The following is a 17,947-nucleotide window of genomic DNA, read 5'->3' as shown; positions in this document are numbered from 1 at the left end:
AAGGATTTTGGTCATATATATTTATCTAAGACAGATTAATATAATTCAGGCTAGTGTTGATGAAGGGCAATGTTTGCCACATACAGAATTGAGATCTTTATTGTTCTCGCAGAGCTCATGCAGTTTTGCATTTATCTGTTGTCATTAGAAAGACTCTTTGTCCATAGGGCTGTCAGTATTGTATATTGGTAATTACTAGATATTTTATAATCTATGCACACATATTTTCAGTACCAAGAAAGCTGAAAGAAAATTGCCCAACTGTATATATTAGTGCCAGTGGGACAAAGTGTGTATAAAATCTGATATTAGCATTATTTGCAGAACAAAATTTAGGGTTTGTCCTTTTGATCAATTATATTCTTTTATACAGAACATCTGTTTTCAGCACATTCTTACATCACACCAATAGGTGCTGTTAGTCATCAGATATTTGTATGTGTTTAAAATGTATTTGAAGCCACTGTACATGCTACATCTGTTTCTTGATTGGATAATTGTCGGGCTCTGAGTATTAAATATGAATTTCGACATAATGAAATCTACTGTATTTTTCATTCTTTTCTCCCCAGTGTCATCATTACTACAGTCTTGTACCTTTCGGATGCCCTTCGTAAAAACTTCTTAAATGAAAACTTTGATTACAAGGTAGAGTAAACATGTCTAACATACAATAGGTGCAGTAGTCATACATCACCCTGTGGCTTGCTTGTTTGTTATTAAACTTAGCTCCAGCATCTAAACAGCTAATACATATAATAAATCAGCTATTTCAAGTGTTCAGAGATTAAGTTTTTTCTTAAATACAGGACTATCTTAATGCTGTGCATTTTTTAAATTTAAATTTTATTTTTCATATTACTATTTGCCTCTATGTTAGACTACTTATTCGAGATTTTTGCATAGCAATTTCTTGGATGATGGAAACTAATTGTATTGTTTGTCTGTTATTTTGGGGTTATTGCAGAAAGGAAAATTATTCCAGTTTGTAATTTATGCAAATTTATCAAAAATGTGGGTTTGCATTTCTGTAATTTCTCTCAAGGCCAATTAACATGCTGCATAATTAAAATTAGAAAATTATGACACTGCGTGGCGAATTTAGTTAAAGATGTCAGTGAGTACCTCATATGGTGAGATATAGCACCTATGATAAACCATGAATTACAGAATGATGCTTTTAGGATTCAGATGAGAAGACCTAGGAGTGTGTCTGAAAAGACCCATTCCCATGGAAACCTGAATGAATATTCTGCCCAACCAAGAGACATTAGTCCAATTGCTTCATCTTAAGAAGTGCAGAATTTCCTACCTAGAGAAGACCATGAGGTCCTGTTGACTTCCAGCAGAGTTGTGGGTGCTTCTCTGAAAATACAGATTCCTGTTGGAGAAGCTGGCAAGAATGCAGATTTATCTACTTGACATAACAGGACGTGAGGAAGCTTATCCTTTATGAAGTTCCACGAGTTCAGAGGCTAAAGCTGATAAAAGAATTGCCTGTAGACTAGGCATCTATGTTCCCTAAACTTGCTTAGCAATGTTACTGCTATTCATGGAGGGCCACAAAGATGATCTGAGGGTTTGAGCACCTCTCCTATGAAGACACGCTGAGCGAGTTGGGGTTGCTCAGCCTGGAGAAGAGAAGACTCTAGGGAGACCTTATAGCAGCTTTCCAGGAGAGGGACATTTTACAAGGTCATGTATTGATAGGGCGAGGGGTAATGGCTTCAAACTGGAAGGAGGTAGATTTAGATTAGGTATTAGGAAGACATTTTTCACTCTGAGGGTGGCGAGGCACTGAAACAAATTGCCCAGGGAAGTTGTGGAGGCCCCATCCCTGGAAGTGCTCAGGGCCAGGCTGGATGGGGCTTTGAGCAACCTGGTCTAGTGGTGTCCTTGCCCATGGGATGCAACTCTGAAAATTTTACATTTAAGAGATATAGAATATGTAAAATAGATGTATTTCTGCTGAACGTTTTGGGGTTGGTGAAAAGTATATTTGGATGCAAAGAAATTTAGTCAAAAACAGTTTCAGTAATTTATTAGTTGAGACTGAAACAAGGGATGTGATTTGAAAATTTGCATCTTGAGTGGTCATAAAATGGTGGTATTGAGAAAATGAAATAACCCAATGCCATATGCTTATTGTAGATATGGGATTCCTACTTTTTTCTTGCTGTCATTTTTATAAATCAGTTATGTCTGCAACTGGAGATGTTCACACCTTCCAAGAAGAAAAAGGTTTTAGAAAAGTAAGTACTGCTGTCAGCTTCTAGAAAACTGTAATAGATCAAACACTTCTCAAAATGCAAGGCATGGGAGGTTGCAAAAAGGCCTACCAAAAAGTTAATGGTAACAGTGTTTCCACTAACTACAGTAAGAGTTTGTATAGGTCTTCAGAGCTGATAGCAGCCTACGAAGAAGTGTCCAAATTGGTTCAGATACTGGGGGCAAAATAGCCATGTTGTAGCAGTGCCAACTCTAATTTCCAGTTTATGCTAAGTTGATTCACACTGGTTCAGGTGTTTCTGCCAGGCACTGCACTGTTGTCTGTATGAATTAATTGTATTTCTTTAAGCTAGAGCAAAACTATTGGTTCTCATATACTGCAAGAAATAGCTTTTGCTTCACAGCTGTGTTACTGATGTACAGTATTTAATAAAAAATGGTACTTTTGACAATATTGCAAATAAACCTGGGTTTAGGAATCCAGTTTTAGCTGGGTACAATGGAAGGAGCAAAAAACTTGGAAGAAATCATTACTTTTAAAGTAGTTTCTTATGGACTACACGTGAGAGTTCATTTAACAATGTCACAGAATGGCATATAAACTTGATTTTCTTAAATGATCTTTCACTGTTTTACTTTATTTTTTAATACATTGCAGATATGGTGACATGCGGGTAACAATGGGATGTGAAATCTTCAGTATGTGGCAAAATTTAGGTAAGTAGTTAAACACATCATCAGTAGCTCATAAAATTAAAGACAATTATTATTTCTTCACCTATTAAATACACTTGCCATTCATAGAGGAGCTGTTGATAATTGAGTTCACATGAAGCCTTGATTCAAGCTTAGGAAAACCCTAGTCATCTGTAGTTCCCTTCTTTGTTGCTAAATTCAGCTTTCTAAGCCTTGATGCTGTATCTGACCTATCCCTATTTCTTCAAGGAGAACTGAAAGAATACCATCAAAGAAAGTGACAAAAGAAAGTACTGCTCTTTTTAGGCAGAATTATTATGCCTGGAAATATACTTATGTTCACAATTTTAGTTCTGTTGCCAAACAGTTTAAGGAACAGACATATATCTTAATTCTAAAGCTCTCTTGGGATGGTGGATTTGCATCAAATCTTCCCCTAAGTCCTAGTTGTACTAAAATATAAAGGCATAAACAAATCAGTGACTGATGTATAAATGACACATTGGACAACACAAGAAAAATATATGCCTGGATATAAACTTAGGAACATTTTTTATATTTATAAGCAACAACTATGCAAACTGTTTGAAAGTATGAGCCTCGGGTAAATGTAATTAGATGTTTGGGAAGAAAATCAAAACTAAGTAGAAGATTTGGACACTACGTTTGTCATCTTTATATTTCAATTACTCGATAGTTCACGTCATTAAAGGGCTGATTAAGGAAATGAAGACTATTGGTGGTTACTGAGATACTGTCATCTCAATTCTATAAAGCTTTTCCCCAGCAAGATATGTAGTTGTAAAAAAATGGTCTTTCTGATCATCCTGTATGAGAGAGAAATGTACAAAATAAGAAATATTTGCTTATTAATATCTTGTTAACATTTGTGGTGTAGCATATCTTACTTATTTACAGTATTTAGTATTGCATACTCACTCTAAGGCATCCCTCTAAATTATTTGGATAAGTGATGCATATTTCTAAACTGGTTTATCAAGGATTCACTCCTGGGTCCCATCTCCCTCCTGCATGCTGGGATAAGACCTTAGTGTGCATCATCTCCCCACTGATACTGTTTTCTGCTGAACAGAAACCCCTGTATGCAGACAAGGAGGGAATCATAATGCCTATCAATAGGGGCAAGTTCTGTGGGGTACAATACAGAGTTCATCTGGTAATGTGTCCAGTTAAATACTGTAGTCAGGATATTTCATGTAACTGGTGGTGTGCTAGTCAGCATTTTACAGTTCTCTTAGTAGTAAGAGTCATCATAAGCCTTGATCCTTGTACAGTCCCCTTGCTTTCATATGGATATGCATCCTAGGATGTTTCCAGCAGAGGGAATTCTGGATTTCCTTTGCGCAAACACAAACACCAAACCGAGCAGCAGGCAGGGGTTACTGCCCACTGGAGCATTCAGAGGTAGGCTGGGATGGAAATGAATTCCCAGCTTGGAAAGTCAGTGCATTGTGATTCATAATCCCCCTGTTCTGAAGATATCAGAAGTCTTATGCCTGGAGAACTGAAACCAAATGGTCAATCTTTACTGTATTTCTAGCTTTCCTGACAAGAACTTAGTTTTGTAGTTTCTGCTAAGTAGAATATGGTGAGTTAATGGAAGATGTTTTAGTGCTGATTTTAAAGAGTTGTTTTGAGAACAGCTGAGTCACATCTTCCCTTTCCTGCAGTCAAAACATGTACTTCCATTTCTGTACTTACAAAACTAAAGATAGGTAAAAATCAAAGTACTCACCTTTTTTTGATGAGCATGTAATATCAGATGGTTAACCATTTTGTAAACACAACAGTGTAGAACTTAGAAACCAAATCATTCCTGCGAAAAAGAAAGCAAATGCTCAGAGAGAGCTTTGTCTCTCTTTTTTCTCCTTCTGGAAGACTAACTTGGGATACAGATAACCTACTGTCACTTCTGACCTCAGTGTTGCATAAAAAAATCTGATAAATTATGTTGGCCTTATATTCTTCTGTTCCTACAGCTTTTCTCTGCACTTTTGGGGCTTAAGAAATAGCCCATGCTGTGCTGGACATGAGATACAAAAAATCTATAGACATTTAGAGTGCTATTTTTTAATACTTCCGATTGTATTTGGATTGCTTGATAGCTCAAAGGACACCCAATTCACATTCAAGTTCATGTTCATTTTCATTTTAGGGGAACACAAGCTTCACTTTATTCCAGCATTGATTGGCCCCTTCCTGGAAGTCACCTTGATCCCTCAGCCAGACCTGAGGAATGTAATGATTCCCATTTTCCATGACATGATGGACTGGGAGCAAAGGCGAAGTGGCAACTTTAAACAGGTACTGTATGTGAAGCTGTTTATAAAACTGGACTGAAATTCAAGCACTTCAGAGAGGGGTGGTCCGAACCATCAGTGGTTCAGGGTGGAGGAAGTAGCCACAACGTTCTGCTCGTTGGAGAGGAATTACCAGGGTTTTCCCTTTTTAGTCTCTGCAGGGATAGTACAATTCTCCGATTTAGGTGATCATGTTAGTAATGTAAAATGAGGGATAAAATCCAAGGCCTGCTGAAGAGAAGAACAAAACTTGAGCTGTCTTCAACAAGGCGGATTTTGTTGTGGTGGTTTTGCAGCTCTGCTTTACAGCAGTACAGACTACTGGTTAGATAGGATTCCACCAGCTTCCCTTCTGGTTAGTATGAAAAAAGATCAGATGGTCCTTCTGAAGAATGTTCTTCTGTAAGAATCCAAGTATTCTTGCTGCTCAAACACCTTCTTAACAGGCTAGGAAGGAACGACTAAGTGTGCCATCTGCTCCCACAGCTCCCACTCAGTTCTTTCAGAAAGCTTCAAACCATTTCTCAGTGCCCTCCTTCCTGCTGCTTCAAATGAAGGAAAGCAGAAGTATTTGAATTACTCCCAGGCATATCATAATCATAATGCTTACGGTGGGAGCTGTATCTGAAACACAAAACAAACTATTAAGAACAGAAGAGCACATGTGATGTAAGTAGGTAGCTTTTCGCTATCGATGTATATAAGCTTATTGTTAAAAATCACCATAGAAATGTTAACAAGGAGTGAGAAGGAAAAAATCCACTTGTTCTGCTTCTCTGTGTTTTCAGCTTGGGTTCAAATGTAAATTGTAATAGATTTATTCTCTAATAAAATATCTTGATGACGGCCTGGTTTCTCCCCTAGATTTGTGGTTGCTAATACACCGAAATATTAATGCACAGTGTAGCCTCACCTCTCTATTTTTTATAATCAATACATTTAAAAATATGCATTGAAGGACTCATTAGCCACCAGATATGTTCTGTAAGTTTCTTTGATAGCTAATACCTAAATCCAGCAAATTGGATTTCTAACCAAATACACTGTCAGGTAAGGAAGGTTGGGAAGGTAAGTCTGAGCCCCCAAGTGTTTTGAACAGTATAGACATTTATAAAAAATAATTTATAAAGAATGGGGTGCAAGTCAGAAAAGATGATGTTTTTATTGAAGTGTAAGAAAATGGCTTGTGCTTACAGCCCTGCAGTGAGAATTCAGGCAATTTATTTGGGCTGTGTGCTTTTTGTCTGACTCCATAAATAGATAGCTGCCTTAGCAGCAGCAAATGCTACTCAGCCTGTAGTTTTAAAGTCACGTTGCTCAATTTAAATTAGCTCCCTCCCTCAAAAAAAAAAAAAAAACCACACCACCAAAAAAAGAAAACCCCACAAACCTTGGGAATGATAACAGCTTCAAAGAGATGAAGTGACTTATCATCAGATTTACATGATTGACCAATAATTCTAAGATATGCATTTAGCAAAGTCCCTTGCATAAAAACAAACCTTCCCTCAATTTTCCCTAATCTCATTAAAGGAAAAAGAAGCTGTTTACATCACACTTATATGTTGCAGGTGGAAGCAAAACTGATTGACAAACTGGACAGCCTAATGTCGGAAGGTAAAGGTGACGAAACATACCGAGAGCTCTTCAACAGTATGTGAGTAATATGTTTATCTTACGCTAATTCCTTGAGTTCGGGTGGTTGTATCAGATGCTAATGTCATTGTAGAGAAGTAATGCTTAAAACAGTTGTAAATCCCCTTTTTTTCTTCCCTTTTTTCTTCCCCTTTTTTTTTTTTCTTCCTGAAAATCTGAGGAATAAAACATTTTATGGTGTTGTATGGCATCTGTAAAGTCTGGCTGTACTTCTTGCATACAGCTATAATTGGGAAAGGCTAAATCTGTTATATCACAGAACATTCTCTTTCTCTACCTACCAATTTTAAAATCAGAAAAGCAAGAAATGCTTCGTAATTGCGTAGGGTGCAGGTAGAGCTCAAATGGAGCATTTTGAAAACAAGGCATAAGAATTCAACAAAAAGCTGTTTAATAAGTAATTTGTTACTGCCAGAAACTTGTACTCATCTGTGTAATGTCACTTGTTGATTTCTTGATTGATTTAAACAATGTTATTTATTCTGATAAGTTTATTTCTAATTATTTTCTTTTATAAATTACTTGTTAAGCTTTTAGTATATTTTAATAAATGACATATCACTGAAATCTAATAGGAAAAGCTAATAATAATGCTGCAGACCCTAAGGTTGCCCATAAATTATCCCATTGACTGAAATAAATGATTGTCACGGACTACAGGTACAAAATAACTAACTGAACTCTGCCTCTGTTGTTCCTCGGAACTCAGTTCCACCTAAGTGGAAGATTTCACTTATTTCTGGTGTGCTTAATAGGAGATGTATTTTTCCTCTTCAGGATTCCAAGCCGTGTATTCTTCAGCAGTATTAAACACATGATCTTTTCCTGTTTATATGGCTTCTTAACCATTTCTTCTTCTTCAAGTATTAGTTCTAGCTCTGTTGTTTTTCCTTAAATAACAACATTCAGATCTCGCTATCTGAATAGCAAACACATAATAATCTGTGATTGTATTGAGTTGAAAAAAACAGTTTCTAAGTATTTATCATTTACAGAACAACAGTGGGCAGAGACATTAGGCAGAATATTATAGAAATTGATGAATAATTGTAAAAAACAGTACAGTATGCTAAAGCAGAACTTTCTTGTAATTATTCATGAAATTTTTCATAATCTGAATAAAGATAATAAAAGGTAAGATTATTTCAGTATTTTAGTAACACAGTAGTCTAACTTCAAAAGTAAGTCATTAAGGGAAAAGCTCTAATTATAAAATGAAGTCTAAATGCTTTCTCATGTGCAAAGTACATCAGGATTTCTGTCACTGAAATAACTTCAAATTCTATAAGGAAGCATATTGGTATGAAATACAGTTCCTAATTTTTTTTACAGTTTTGAGTTAGATTTAAACTGGGGGATGTTAAAGAAGATACAGTGAAAAATGGTGAGAGCCTTTTATAAATCTAAATGCTGGAGACATAGTCATAGTCATTTAAATTGCAAAATGTCTCACAGCATCAGTATACTTGTTGTTTCTGTTCTGGTATAACAGAAGTTAAAGCTAAACTCTGGGAAATTTCAGAGTAACTGCTCGAGTTCACTTCCAGCTTAAGAAAAAAATAGCATTTATCATTAGTTTTTTATCTGAGTTTGATTTGACTCCATACATTAACACCTCTAAAGAGGTGGGCTTGCAGAAGATACTAATCTAAAATGGAGGATGAGATAGTGTTCTAGGGTATGTGAAGGAAAATGATAAAATTCATATGGACAGTTTAGGGAGCTGAATGCAAGAGAAGGGGTCAGTTAGCCTGAAATTTCTTTTTTATTATTTCTTCCATGGCTAATTTAAATTAAGTAATATTAGAGTGTCTTTAGACAGTGCAAGAAAGCAGACTTCTTTAGGCTGAAGTGACAGAGATATGGTATGTACCCAAGGAGTGTGAAACGAGATATAGTTTTGCAGCAAGCAGTGGTTTTGTAGTCTCTAATGAAAGCAAATGCTGCAATACTACCTGATCTTTCTGAAGATTCAGCATGGTTGGTTTTGATAGGTGCAGTTGGGAGCCATGGGGATGCACACACCTACTTTGGGTACAGTCTAGTAACTGCAGTGGGTGTGACACTTTAAGGTTTTGTCATGGTCTTGTTTATTTTGTCTGAATCGGAAAATGAATTTAAATCTCTCAACTCCCACGTTAACTGCTTTTTTTTTCTCCAGACAGTGACTGCAACTTTTCTTTGAACATCTTCTATTTTCAAGGACAAATTATAAGCATCTCTGGACATATCCAAAATATTATGTGCTTAGCATTCACTGCTTATCATGGAATTATCTTTGTCAAATGAAAAGATATAGTGAAAGTAGGGGGAAGATGACTGCTATTTTGAATCGATGTCTTTCTAGGGACTTGAGTGTGACCACTCAGTGATTAGGCATTTGAAGAGCTGCAAAGCACAAAGTAGCGAACATTTTGCTATCATGAGAAACTAGATGTTGTAATTGCCACCCAGTGTAATCGCGGTATGAAAGGTGTCCTGATTTACATTTACACTGTAACACTGCAATTTAATTCCTGAGTTAATTAGCACAGGGAAAAGAATGATTTCACTTTATTAAACAGTTGGTGGTTAGAACAAAACCCTTGGAAGCCAAGGGACATACTCAAGTAGCTCTTTTGTTCTGAACCCAATGGATGCTGTCTGTTCATTACTGCTGTAGCTGTATTCCAGTTTGGCCTAACACAAGCCATTTCGGGTTTGGAGGTTAGATGGCCACATTATCGAAGCACAAACCCTGGGCTAGCGAGCTCCACTGTGGGTCTGATGACAAGGCTTCTCTTTGAAGAAATTAGAGCTGACATTCAAGCTGAGCAGGCATTTAATATTGAGCCACGCCACTTTGTGGATGATTTCTCTCGCTGCGAAGCTATTATATAAAAGGTGATGACTGCTACCACTCCCGTGCTGCCTTCAGGCTCCTTAATTTCTTCACCCAATCGCATGTGTGAATTCAGCACTGCCCAGTCTGTTAGACTCTGTCTGGATTGAGTCTTTCAGAGCCTTCCTGAATGTTTTTGTGGGGTTTGGGTAGCTCCTCACTGATCTCCGAACTTTTGCAGCAAAGTCTGACATTGAGCCATCAGGCTAGATAAGGGAACCTATAGTAAAGTACCTGGAGGACTTTGTACTCTAAAATAGACATGCAGATGTTTTAAGGCACCTCTATGGCTAGATGCCTGTGAGTTAGTGGTCTGAATAACTCTGTGGCTTAGGCATATAAAATCCACTTGCTACGTGATTGAGCTAGCCTGAATGTGGTTCTAAGCCTGGTGTTCATCCCTGGAGAGCTCTGAGCCTCTGGGCCCCCACACCACTCCTCCACTCTTTTACTCTTGGGAACACAAGATCAAAAAAACCCCAAACACACACAAACCAACAAACAAAAAAAAAAGACCCCAAACCACAATTGTTTAGGTAAGCCCAGATATAGCGTGGATAGGCAGAAGTGTTTTCATTGTTTCTGTGTTGTTTATTCCCCTTAGTGCTTTGTAGAACATAGCATCTTGGCTATGCTTTGGGACCTGTAAGCAACAGGAATTTAATTCTATCTAGATGTAGCCACGAGGAAGCCAAGGGGTATATTTGAGTAGCTCTTTCATTCTCAGCATTTGTTCTGTGCATTGTGGTGAAAGATGTATGGTGGTGAGGGGGAGGCATGCATCAAAAGGCAAGTCATAAAATTGTTCAACTGACGACATTGATGTCAGTTTGAATAAGTACTTTGACTGTATCTACACAATCCACTCGTAGAAATTGTATATTTATAATGAATATGCCAATACATTTATAAAGAACATGAATAAGTCAAATACAGATGAAAACCGTCTGTTTTAAAAGAGAAGTCAGACTTCTGCTGTTTTTCTACAGGAACTGTAGGTAATTATTTTGATGAATTTATGTTGAAATGTTCCTGTTTAATACAGAGTTGAAAGGCAATAGAATGGAAAAATCAGTGCTGTAATCAGGGCCTAATAATGTAACAGGCTCTACTCTTATTTCTTGTTAGGCACAAAAACTTGTATTGAAAGGAATATAAGGGGTTTAAAAGCGAATTAAGTTAGCCTGTGTATTCTGTATGGAAAGCAGAGATGCCGGATTAGTGCTTCAGCCTTTTCTGGTTGAGGATGGCCTTATCATCTCTCTCTGCTAACAATGACAGGTAGCCAGTCTCTGAATGTGAGGGAAAGACATCTGGTTGCCTCCTAAAGAGAAGTGAGACTAAGATCGATATAAGGGTGCAGAATGAAGATGAATGTTTCCTCCTTGCTTCCAGCAGAGCACAGCTTCATTTAGGTCGAATTAGTTTGGAGAATTGCATCTGTGACATCCCGCTGTATGTAAGGAGCTGAACAGAGCTGGAGTGTGTAGCTAGTGCAGTTGGCATGTAGGAGTTATTGGGCGCTGTTATGTGTTTGGTGAAATTTGGATGTAGGAGTTTTATGGCACTGAACATGCTCAGTATAGATGAAGGTCAGTGGAGCTGACAGCTTGCCCACCGCAGACAGAAGGTTCGGAGATGCTATTAACAACTCTCTAAAAAGCTCTGAGTATATGGATTTGGCAATTTTCAGAGACTTTTAAGTAAACCATACCTGAGTGCTTTTTCAGGCAGACTGCTAAAATTTTTCCATGGACGTGTCATCCATCTGAGGTCCTGCACCAAAGCATGAAAGTAACACAACTCTGTAGATAAATATTTCCTTGTTCATTCTCAGAGAGGAAATGGTGGAAATTTATGCCCAAATGATTAATAATCGATAACCTTAAGCAATGAAAATGTGAGGCCTATAACAGGAAGAAGTATTAAGTATAATTTTACTGACAGCTCCACTTGCAACGCCATTTTGTAATCTTTGCACTTCAACGTGTATTTACATTAGCGTAAGAACTCAACGCAATGGTTTTTAATAAAGAATCTTATAATTTAAGCTAATGGAATTTTACATGTGCATGATAGTATGTTCTCAGAGGGAAATATTAAGTGAATCATCTCATTCAAATCCCTTCCCCATTCTTAAATTTCATGCATACTGAAATATTGGAGAGGAGGAAAAATCTTTGTTAAAAAAATTGAGGTCTAATTGAGAAAGTATTGAGTTGATAAATATTCTTTTCTAGGTACATCTTAAAACTCCCCGTTTTGTGACATATCAGCATGAAATTAATATATAAATTTTATGTGAGAGTTCTGTTAAGTCTTTTGGATATTAATATATTCTGAAAATTAGGTATTTGATATATTTTTAACCTGATGCAGCTAATGTAAAAATCGTTTGTTTTGTCAATGCTTCCTGGACTAGAATTCCACTTTTTGGTCCTTATCCTAGGTAAGACATTGTTTGCAAATTGTGCTTCTTGGGAGGGTGTTTGTTAAAGAAAACCTAACTATCAAAGATGTTGCTAAGGTATTAAGGTACTGGTAAAAGCAGAATGGTTGTCATAGTGACAGTTAAAAATAAATGGTGAAATTGTTCTGGCTTTTTTTTTTCAGTCTACTGAAGAAAATTGAGCGGGAAACATGGAGGGAAAGTGGTGTTTCATTAATCGCCACTGTGACTCGCCTCATGGAGAGGTTACTGGACTACAGGTGAGTGACTATGACAAGTGATAAGTAGGGTTGTCATCTTCAAAATATTAGGAGACAAATATGGTGATCTTGTGCAAATGGTGACTGCACATGGATACATCAATTGTACATGTTCAGGATCTCCGACAGCAGCTGCTTAGCCTACAGGAAAATGAGACAAGCTGGCTGAAAACCAACCAAGCAGCCTCCCCATGGTATGAAAAACCACTGGCTTGCAGAAGTTTCCTATCAAGAAATATAGGAACTTTTGGTAGTAGGTTAGTGACTCAAGTCTGTCTGAAGACACAGAGCTCAATACTAATCACCTGACAGTTGTTTTACAGAATATGTAAAATTCTTATCACTGTGTCAATCATGCTTAGTTGTAGTGTCAGCTAGCACAGTAAGTATGTATACAAAGATATGATCTCTGGGTGAGAAGCTCGCATCTGACTGTACCACATGAACAAAGGAGAAGGCAATAAGAGACATATACTCCCTTTTAGGACTGGGAGACTAAAAGGGATTTTCTCAGTCATTTGTGAAGTCCGTGTAGAAGCTTCAGATTTCGGCTTAGTCCTCATTATTGCCACCAGTTGTAGCACTTTGTAGACCTTCAGTGTTATTTTTTTTCCCCAGTTCCATGGGGGACACATCATAAGACCTGGTACTTCACTTGGTATCCTCACTGATAGTTTGAAAAGAAAGCTATTTTGTCAACAAAGAGACTGAACTCTTAATTTCTAGAAGCCTGACAGTGCTATTCCTCTTCTGGGTTTGGTTGGATTACAACCTCCACGGCTCTCAATGCAACATCTTTCAAAACAATTGTGCATGCTCGTGGTCATGAGAGCATTTGGGATAATTGTTTAGCTCATGTATGTAAGAATGTTTTAAAATTAGGTTAAATTTCTTTTAGTGACTGCATGGTGATGTCTGCCTGTTATTTTTTTACTCCAGTGTGGTTATACTGACACTATTTTTCCCTTTGTGACAACAAAACTCAGTGTGGTTTCATTTTAACTTGTGACTTGGGGTTCAGATCTGTTGCCTCCCCAAACAATAAATTATACTAATTATAAAGTGGTACTGAGGAAAATTTGGTGGTCTTGGAGCATTTTACAAAGGAGGTCAGTGTCATTCTGTTTTTTCACATAGGAGAAACTAATGCTGTAAATCCATGACCAATTTAGATGTACAGTCTCTGACAAAAGCAAATTCATCCCTGCTCATTCCTTCATTCACATCACCCTCTTCCTTGTGCCAACACAAGTTTTTTGTGCAGCACTTTGGTGATCTGACTGACGTAGGCTAATACTAACCCAGCAAAAGATAGTCTTGATCTGTGTCTCTTCCTGAGTTTTGTGTAGGCAGCAGTGCAGGACTGGGAATGAGTGCCTGAGAGCAGGAGAGGAGCAGGACTGCCTCTTCTGGCAGCCACGCTGGCTTCTGCTGGCATGATTTGAGCACAAGGTGTGAAGAAACCAAATGATGTCCAGCAGCCACCCAGCAAATCAGTGACAGAACTAGAAAAAACACTGACTTTATTGATGATTGAGGTATTCCATGTCCTGGAAAAGGAGACATGAAGTCCTTTACACACCTGGGTCAGCTGTTCACCCAAATGTCTTTGGGTTGCACCATTTCAGTCAGCTTGCTGAGCCAAATATGTCTGCTTTTCTGAGGTGTGCTTCGCTATAAGAGGATAAACGACATTCCTTTTGACTTTCATTACTTTCTGTTTTAGGGACTGCATGAAAATGGGAGAAGTGGATGGCAAAAAGATTGGCTGCACTGTTAGCCTTTTGGTTTGTATAATACCTTTTCTTTCCCTTTTTGATTTCAGTTGAGCGTTTTCTAATATACAGCCACGCATTTGAATAGGAGGTACCTTGGTTCTCAATGCAGTTTGAGTGAAAATTGACAGAATAATACTGCACTTAGGATCACTGATTATGTTTTTAATGGTGGAACTGATACAGTAGGGAGTTAGTCTTCCTTGGCATTTTATAGTCGGGCTCTGAGATCTCTCTAATACTGCTTTATTCAGATTTCAGTCTCTTCCTGCTGGATAAATTTCACCTAAGTATTTCTCAAATTTAATTGGTCTCTGAGTTCATAGAAACAAACAAGCCTTTCATCCTTCCCCAAACCCAACAAAACTAAGATGATTTCTCCTGTTCTTATGACCTGATTCTTATGAACTATAATATGGCATATCTTCTGAAGACTGCAGGCTATCTATTCTCTTCCCAACAGAAGAGCCAGAAATGCTGCTCAAGACCTCCTCTTGTCATGTTATCATAATTACGACAAAACAGCAACGCAAAATCGTAGTGTGAAAAAGATTTCATTTTTGTTTACAAGATGCATTTTGGTTCTAGGCCAGTTTCCACTGACAAGTTTGTTGACTTCCGTTAACCTTGGAAAGTTTCCATTTTCATGGTGAATGTTTTGGAAAGCTGTATTTTTAGCCAGGGAAAAAAAAAAAAAAAAAAAAACAACAGAATAAGCTGACTTGTAATTCTGCATTTTTTACGTCAGTGAAACAATTTGGTATCACTTCTAAGTAGCAGTTACACATAAGAGAATAAAGGATTCCTTCAGTAGGAAAATAGCGCTCTGTAAATAGAGCTGATGTTTACTATGTAAACCATAGAGCAGCTGGCTTTCTGTCAGAATATCTGGCATGGTCTGAATTTTTACATTGTTTTGCCATAGAGTTATATGCTGTTCTTCAAGAAAATAGAATTGTCCAAGTTAACCAAGTTATCAAATTAACTGGAATTACGCCACATCATGAAAAATGCAGAAGGGGGTATGTACCAGCAGTAATAACTCAGATGAAAGGAGAAGGTAGGAACTTTTTTCCTGCTCTCCCCATCCTCTGGATCATCTGGAGTGGGTTTCACATTAGTAATGCTTGTTTGGAAAAGCTGATTTAACAGGTGTCTTACGGAGTTAGTTCCTTATGCGTAAGAATCACCTAACTCCAGTTTGAAAGTTGAATTTCTAATGAAAGAACTCTATCATCACAGAGTTGTACAAAAACATAGAAAGACCTGTCAGCCTCACCTCTGTGCCTGGGAAGATCATGGAACAGATCCTCCTAGAAGCTATGCTAAGGCACATGGAGGACAGGGAGGTGATTCAGGACAGCCAGCATGGCTTCCCCAAGGGCAAGTCCTGCCTGACCAGCCTCATGGCCTTTTATGATGGAGTGACTACATCAGTGGACAGGGGAAGAGCTACGGATGTCATCTATCTGGATTTCTGTAAGGCCTTTGACACAGTCCCCCCACAGCATCCTTCTCTCTAAATTGGAGAGGTATGGATTTGATGGGTGGACTGTTTGGTGGATGAGGAATGGTTGAATCCAGAGGGTAGTGGTCAACGGCTCAAAGCCCAGGTGGAGATCGGTGTCAAGGGTGTCCCTCAGGGGTCCATACTGGGACCAGTACTGTTGAATATCTTCATCAATGCCATAGACAGTGGGATCGAGTGTAACCTCAGCACATTTGTGGATGACATCAAGCTGAGTGGTGTGGTTGACATGCCTGAGGGATGAGATGCCATCCAGACGGACCTGGACAAGCTCAAGAAATGGGGCCTCTGTGAAACGCATGAGGTTCAATAAGGCCAAGTGCAAGGTCCTGCACCTGGGTCAGAGCGACCCTCCTGTATCAATACAGGCTTGGGGATGAAGGGATTGAGAGCAGCCCTGCGGAGAAGGACTTGGGGGGACTGGTGGATGAAAAGCTGGACTTGAGCCAACAATGTGTGCTCACAGCCCAAAAAGCCAACCATACCCTGGGCTGCATCAAAAGATGTGTGGCCTGCAGGTTGAGGGAGGTGATTCTGCCCCTCTACGCCGCTCTGGTAAGACCTGGTACTGCATCCAGCTCTGGAGCCCTCAGCACAGGAAAGACATAGACCTGTTGGAGCGGGTCCAGAGCAGGGCCACAAAAATGATTAGAGGGATGGAACTTCTCTGCAATAAGGAAAGGGCTGAGAGAGTTGGAGTTGTTCAGCCTGGGAGGAGAAGGCTCCAGGGAGACCCTATTGTGGCCTTTCAGTACTTAAAGGGAGCTTCTAAAAAAAGATGGGGATAAACTTTTTAGCAGGGCCTGTTGCAATAGGACAAGGAGTAATGGCTTTAAACTAGAAGAGGGTAGATTCAGACTAGATAGAAGGAAGAAATTTTTTACAATGAGGGTGGTGAAACGCTGGCACAGCTTGCCTAGAGAGGGGGTAGATGCCCCATCCCTGAAAACATTCAAGGTCAGGTTGGTTGGAACTCTGAGCAACCTGATCTAGTTGAAGATATCCCTGTTCATTGCAGGGGGCATTGGACTATTCTATCATTCTGTGAAAGTATATTGAACAACTTTTGGTAACTCACCAAGGAGTTTTTCTCAGGCATCTCTGGTCCTCATTGGGGTTTGCTAGAATCATAGAATGGTTAGAGTTGGAAGGGACCTTAAATCATCTAGTTCCAACCCCCCTGCTGTGGGCAGGGATACCTTCCACTAGATCAGGTTGCTCAAAGTGAAGCATATGTTCCTGATCTATACCTTGTAGGAGGAAAAGAGATGTCTTTGAATGATAAAGGCATATGGTGGCCTAAAGCGGGCATGTCATTACAGAGCTATTGATATCTAGTCATTTTCTCAAGTCCGTTAAAAAGATACTTTCTCTGTAAAGTTTTTATTTTGATATTTTCATAATGTTCCTCCCACCTTTCTCTTTGATAATAACACACTTCAGGAAACAGCGACACAGAATAAGAATACTGTAAAATAGGGGAAAAATTTTGGCCACTTGCTTAGAGTTCAAAATAGTAAGTGACTTGAATAATAGAACAGAAATTGTTAAGTGCTTATGAGGACCAGTGCTAGATCCTTCTGTCCTACAAATTTTTGTTAACCGAAGTAGGTTATCCTGAACTTTAAGTATGGCTAGCAGCAGGACTGTAGCTATGTGTCCATAGTATGGCAATACTTGTGAACAGTGCTATAGGGTTATGCTCCTCTCCCTATAACTTTTTCATACTTTGTTGGGGTTTGCAAGTACATAATGAATGTTTTGAACTAAGAGTTTTGATGTCGCATTCCATATTTTATCGATGTAACAACAAATAGCAGTTATACATCTTGAAATCTTTACCTCTTCTAGAAATTTTGTCCTGGATATCGCTTTAGAGTGCAACCTTGTATATTTCAATCAATCATACAACGCAATATTTATGCATCAGTTACCAGTTCATAGCATCAATTAAGGCTGAAGAAGACATGTTTTTCGTTCAGGATTATGCTGTTTACAATACTGAAGAGTTCTTTGTGAAACTACTGAAGTCCTTTTGGCATTTTGCTATGAAAGAAGGAAGAGTAGGTTTACCAGGCGTTAGATTTGTTAAAATAGTAATATGAAAGTCAGAGTCCTGTCAATGTTTTAAAATCAACATACAGCGTTCAGC

At 38.4% G+C, this 17,947-nt stretch overlaps 1 protein-coding gene across 1 annotated transcript in view; it reads left to right on the top strand.

Annotated features, from left to right (window-relative positions):
- The window catches only part of DOCK4 (dedicator of cytokinesis 4), a 168,032-nt gene that overhangs the window by 117,910 nt on the left and 32,175 nt on the right, over positions 1–17,947 (top strand). Inside the window, exons 30-37 of the mRNA XM_009880888.1 lie at positions 573–648; positions 2,152–2,252; positions 2,888–2,946; positions 5,102–5,250; positions 6,818–6,903; positions 12,206–12,232; positions 12,397–12,492; positions 14,219–14,279. Of these exons, the coding sequence (XP_009879190.1) occupies positions 573–648; positions 2,152–2,252; positions 2,888–2,946; positions 5,102–5,250; positions 6,818–6,903; positions 12,206–12,232; positions 12,397–12,492; positions 14,219–14,279 (655 nt within the window). The remainder of the gene's footprint in view (positions 1–572; positions 649–2,151; positions 2,253–2,887; positions 2,947–5,101; positions 5,251–6,817; positions 6,904–12,205; positions 12,233–12,396; positions 12,493–14,218; positions 14,280–17,947) is intronic.

Source organism: Charadrius vociferus, unplaced genomic scaffold (assembly GCF_000708025.1).
Source record: "Charadrius vociferus isolate BGI_N301 unplaced genomic scaffold, ASM70802v2 scaffold52, whole genome shotgun sequence".
In the NCBI taxonomy this organism is placed as follows: Eukaryota; Metazoa; Chordata; class Aves; order Charadriiformes; family Charadriidae; genus Charadrius; species Charadrius vociferus.
This window is presented reverse-complemented; position numbering and strand designations above follow the sequence as displayed.